At 34.9% G+C, this 5904-nt stretch overlaps 1 protein-coding gene across 1 annotated transcript; it reads left to right on the forward strand.

Annotated features, from left to right (window-relative positions):
• Window positions 1-2401: 2401 nt before the first annotated feature.
• LOC120078778 (uncharacterized) lies at window positions 2402-4301 on the forward strand. Its single transcript, XM_039033085.2, has one exon. It carries the CDS (start codon window positions 3044-3046, stop codon window positions 3878-3880), a length of 837 nt encoding a protein of 278 aa, XP_038889013.1. The 5' UTR covers window positions 2402-3043; the 3' UTR covers window positions 3881-4301.
• Window positions 4302-5904: the final 1603 nt, after the last annotated feature.

Raw genomic sequence — 5904 nt, forward strand, 5'->3', positions numbered from 1 at the left:
CAAAATCCCTTGATCCCAAATGCTCGTTCAATCTCCAAAACTGCACAAACGAATGCTCGAATGCAGTGACTACAACACAGCACGATCAATCAGCAACTACCACACGAACACCGCGAACTCAACGAACGGCCTCCAAAACCTCAAACTACGCCGAGTTGAGTAATACACCATCACAATGGCTACCTTAGTATTCTCGATGTGAGAATCCAGAAGTGTGGGTTCTATGTGGACTTAGTTAAAGGACGAGACCAAAGGAAGAACAATCGTGTAAACGAAAGAGCAAGTGGGAGATGACAGAAGTTTATCATATAGATGAATGCCTAATCATTTAGCAAATGCTCCGCTATCGTATAGCAAAAACCCTTCGATCATTTAGCTAATGGCAAGCTGAATGAACTATCGTGTAGTGTCACTCCATGATCATTTAGTCTCTTTAGCTATCGTTTAGTGAATCTCATTCCCTTGACAACGTATCCGTGAGTTTTCTTTCCGAGAGTAGAAAATCTCAAAATCTTAATCATACTAAATTTAGGGAAAAAAATTTCCTTTTATCTCACGGTCACCATATAACCACCAATAACCTCCTACTCAATTGGTTATTAGAGAAAAATAGATAATTATCTAATAATTAATATTATTATAAATATATATGATAACCAACTTACCATTTATAACCTATAGTTTTAATATTTTATCTCATGAAACATATAAACCATATTTCTTTTTCTATTTCATGGTACTTAATGTAAATATCATTTACATTAATCTTCCACCTGATGTATCTCATACATCACACCGATCATATCATATATAATCGAATTTCCTCTTGTCAATTTGAATATTTTAAATCAACACCAAGAACTGATTCTCAACTTGAATCCATTGAGCTACCAAGGGGACCTTATGGACCTATAGCTTGAAGCTTTGCCGATACGTGAATAACTGACTAAACTTTTTAGTTACAGGATCCACCATCCATTAACTGCCAGACACTCCACTAAAGATCGAAAGTTGAACTCTTCTTACTACAGATATATTATGTGTCCATATCAACCAATCAACAGTGGAATAACCCTTCATAAATTGCTCGTAAATACAGCTAGGCCAATAATCGTTATGCCCCTGTAGTTACATCTAACTCCTTAAGTACCACTGATCTCTCTAATGAACATAAGTCATAGTACTACTATGACTGAGTCCTCTCTTCCAAAGAGAAGTTGTGGCTACTATGTTCAAGACCTGGAATTAGCCTTTAAGGGAGCAATTTATCTACTTACCTCTGCTTCAGGGAATGAGTGAATTCCATCTTGTATAACTAAGTTTCCAGCTCCCAAATTAGACAAATCCCCAAAATGGTAGGCATGTTGAGTTGGCAATCTGGCCATTCTCACCCATACTAATCAAATGACCGCTCTCAAAGGTAGAAGTTTCCAAAACACTCAGGATTGAGGTCATGCCACCTAGGTTGTTTAGATGAGATGTAAGTCTCAAGTATCAACGACATTATATATAGAGACTAGTCATCTCGTGGTCCGGTCTTATACAAACTCTTTGTATAAGACATCCCCGCTCACATGTCTTCACATGAATGGTCAGGATCTATCATCTGTAGTAGTTCAGAACACTTGTAAATCTACAAAGTGGGTCGTATCCATAGTGTCACAAGGATCAGGTATCATTCCTTAATCCTTATACTACAGACCTATTTAGGTTATCACTTAAGGCATGATCCACCTGTATATCTCATATACATGCTTAATTTTACATACAACAACCATGGAACTTTGTTTATTGGATATGAGTAAATACCAAATAAAATAGCTCTTATTTTATTTATAACAATGTGTACAGTTTACAAACTACGAGACTCCGAGAAAATTAGGACACCAATCGCAACAGTCGTGACATTGTTAGTAACAACATCTAACATGCAATAAGTACCTTCTTCTTATTTTCACATCTTACATTTTTTTCCTTTGAATTTTGAGTTTAATTTTTATTTAGTTCAAAAATTTCAATATTTTACACTTTTTCCATTTACAGATGCTCATTTTGGTATATAAGGTCAACTTTTAGTTAAGGAAATTAAAATAAGTATAATGTAAAAAAATTAAATTAATGTGGATAATGATAGAAAATTAATAAAAACTAATTTAATTATTTTAAATTCAACTAATAGACATTCACACCAAGAAATGGAAATATGTATTATATGAAAAGAAGACCAAGGTTAAAAGTGTTCATTTATATCAAAATTCAAAATTCAAAATTCAAAATTCAAAATTCAAAATTCAAAGATAAAATTATAATATTTTGAAATTTAGATTAAAAAAAATAGAAATTAAACAACTCTACGTTTAAATGCGTAACGTTTTGAAAACCCTAGAGATAAAAATGTTTTTTTTCCTTTAAAAAAATCCCCAAAATTATGAATTTGGAACTATCGTTTTGACTCAAAACTGAAACACTGGTCTCACACGGCCTGCCATGGCGACGACCTAAATAAAGCAAAAGCCATTTTTTCCCAACAACGCACGCTCATTGTAATCAAACCGCTCAATACCATTCTGGCAAATGGCAATTGGTATTAAATCTCCCAATCTCTCCTCAACCCTTTTCCCATCCAAAAAACAAAGGAAAAAACCGAAAAAGAACTTCACAAATCTCCTCATCTTCTTCCTCCGCTCCGGTCGGATCCATGGTGTTTCAGCCGTAATTAGCAATGCTTCATGGTTGATCTGATCTGGGTCGGTGATGAATCTCAGGAAAAAAGACATGGAGTTTGAAAGAATTCGAGAGTTGTTGCTTATTTGGTGTGGAATTCGAAGCCTCCGAGTAGCCCTCGTGGGTGGAAATCATACCGCTGCCAGGTTTTGCTCTCGCTAGAACCCCTTTTTTCACTTCTTTTACAACCCCACCTGAAATTTCCCCTTCTTGTCGATCTCATCTTCAACTTTTAGCATCTGGGTATTTCCCCAAACTTTCATACCCATTCTAATTCACCAACGATTCCACATTCTCCGAGGAATTAGGCGTCGGAATCATGGATTTTGTTTGTTTCAATCGACCCAATAGCAAAGCATTTGACATTGTCAGCTGGAATTCTAAGACCCATTTGGTTATAAAGTTTCCTAATACTCAAATTCTTCGTGTGATTTCTTATTCGTTGTTTTTTGCTATGGCTATTCTCACGTTTCCCTATATTGTGTCCATTCTTGGGCAAGAAAGTGGGTCAGAGTTTTTTTCTGTGTCAGATATGATTGATTCTGAGCAATTGGATTTGTTTTTTCGTGATTTGGGTCACGAAGGCTTGACCATTAACGGCCATAAGGCTCTCATTTTGAGCTCTGCTGAAACTAAAGGCTTGATTCAGATTCGTGTGTTGGATGGTGATGAACACAAACTTAATATAGTTGTGGACTCTGATTTTGATAGGAGTGGGTTGTTTTCTGATGATTCTTTTGATTTTGTGTTATCTTCGGGCCTTGTGGACTCTGATTTCATTGATAGAATTTTGAAAATCGGTGGCATTGTGGCTTTTCCACTCAATAACAATGACCCATCAAATCATTTTCAAAAGAAACCAAATTACAGGCCTGTGTTTCTCAATAGATACAGCTCCATCATTGTGGTGATGGAGAAAACAGCCATGGCTGATCAACTGGTTTATGCTTCAAGTTCAAGAAGACGTCTCTTTCAATTCTCATTGCCAACTAGAAATGCAGCTTTGAGAGACCTTGAGGATGTTCTACTTGAGCCACCAATTAAGGACGTGGCCAAACCAAACAAACTTGGGAGAAAAGTCAAGTACCTTCCCGACCTTGTAGATAAAGCATCGTCACGGTTGGCCAGCATGAATGGTGTAAGTCCAACATTTTGATCAGAACAACCCAAGAAACGATCGAGAGTTTGAGGTTCCCAAAATTGACTTGAAACCTGGGAAGCTTATGGAAATGTGGACAATGTATTTGGTGGATGTAATTGTTCTTGGAGTGCTGGTTATTGGGAAGATGGAGGTGAGAAGAAGATCTAGAGAGCTTATTGGGAATGGTTGTCTCTGTATGCGAAGTTTGAAAGATGAGGGAATTGCAATGCATCAATGGTGGGGTTAAGAGAGAGTTGTTCCTTCTGTGGTTGATTTGATGTAACGTGGTAGCAAAGCTAGTGCTAGCTTGAAGTTTCAGAAGTTCTGTCATGATGGATGTTTCCTGTTTGTTTTTGTTTTGTGTGTGATTTATTTGGCTTGTAAAAGAGGTGGTTTTTAGGAATATTAGAATGAAATTCTCATTGCTTTTTAGAAATTTGAAGTTCTTCTCAACTTGAATCCATCTGGTTTGTCTTTTTTAGAAAAATAAATTTAATAATAACTGGATAGAATGGTTTGTTATATTGTTTTTAAATTAAAAAATATATAATATTGTTTGTATAGGATAATTTAAAGAGAATCTACACTTAGAGATCTCCACGGGGTGGGGTGGGATATCCTTCCCGTCCCCATCCCCGCGTCGTATTTTAGACCCCACCTCGCGAAATTTTCCATGGTGATCGGGGTGGGGATTCCTTGCGTGAAATTGGCGGAGATCGGGTTCTTGAGTTATTTTCAGTACATTTTTTATTCAAAATACTAGAGCATTTTATTATAAAATTAATAATATTTTATGTAATTAAAATATTTAATCCCACAATTTGTAGAAGATAAAATTTAAATATTACAATATTATAGTCTAACCTTCAATTTATATATTACAAATTTAAATATTTTTCATCTTAAAAATAGGAAAGTTGTAAATATTAAAACATCCCATAAATGTATCCAACTATGAAAAAGTTATGAAAAATAGAAAATAATTATATTGTTATATTATGATTTTTGTAAAGTGAATAATAAAAAAATAAAGAAATATATATGTATGTATATATATTATAAAATCACATTCGGTATAGAATTTGAGTTTTTTTTAAATTATTATTATTATTGTTATTATTGTGTGTGTATGAATATATATATTTATGTGTATGTTATACTCATCAGGAGAGGTCCCATCTTCATCCTCGTTCAGCTAACGGAGAAAAAATTCTCTCCGTTCCCTCCCTCATTCTCCATCCAACCGGAAATTCTCCCCGTTCCCTCCCTCATTCTCCATCCAACCGGAAATTCTCCATTCCGATCGAGACGAGTCCTTATGGGCCCCGACCCGTGGAGAGAATGGACATCTATATTTACACAAGGTAGTAAAAACAAATTTGGGAATTTGCAAATATATTTAGGATTTTTTTTTCTGCAAATATACCAAAATTTTTCCATTTTAATTCTCGATCTTTTATATTCCCATTTAGCCTTTTAAAAATTTTCATGGAAACAAGCTGTATATGGTATATGTATACCCCAAATTTTTCTCTTGCATTTTTCTGTGCAAGTATTTTTTTTTTCTCAGATCATCTTCTTCGCAAGTGTACTTTCTTCTTCTCGACCATCTTCTTCCTAAGATTAGCACTGATTTTTTTTTTTTTCACACACCAATCTTGAGCTTGTTTTGAGTTAAACTTCCGGATTGGTCAAACTCAACCATAACCACAAAAAAATTTAGTTTTTTTTTCTCTTTTTTTTTCCCATATTTTAGAATTAACACAAGTGTTAAAAGATGTTATGTTGGCAATATTTGTTTAAGTCTAGTGGATGTTACTCAGGTCGTCTTTGCATATGTTGCATCAGACAAATGATTATCTCTGGAAATGTTGATCCTGAGAAACAGATTTTCCTTATTTGAAAAATTCTATTTGCAATCTTTTTGCAAATTTCCTTCCTTTCCTGATCGCGTCAATTTTGGGAACTAGGGTTGCTCTCTTGGTTTTCCACTTAACATATTTAAGGAATGGTGATTGCTGATTAAAGATTGGTCGTTT

The sequence above is a fragment of the Benincasa hispida genome, chromosome 5 (genome assembly GCF_027475165.1).
Source record: "Benincasa hispida cultivar pf3 chromosome 5, pf3_genome.v1.1, whole genome shotgun sequence".
In the NCBI taxonomy this organism is placed as follows: domain Eukaryota; kingdom Viridiplantae; phylum Streptophyta; class Magnoliopsida; order Cucurbitales; family Cucurbitaceae; genus Benincasa; species Benincasa hispida.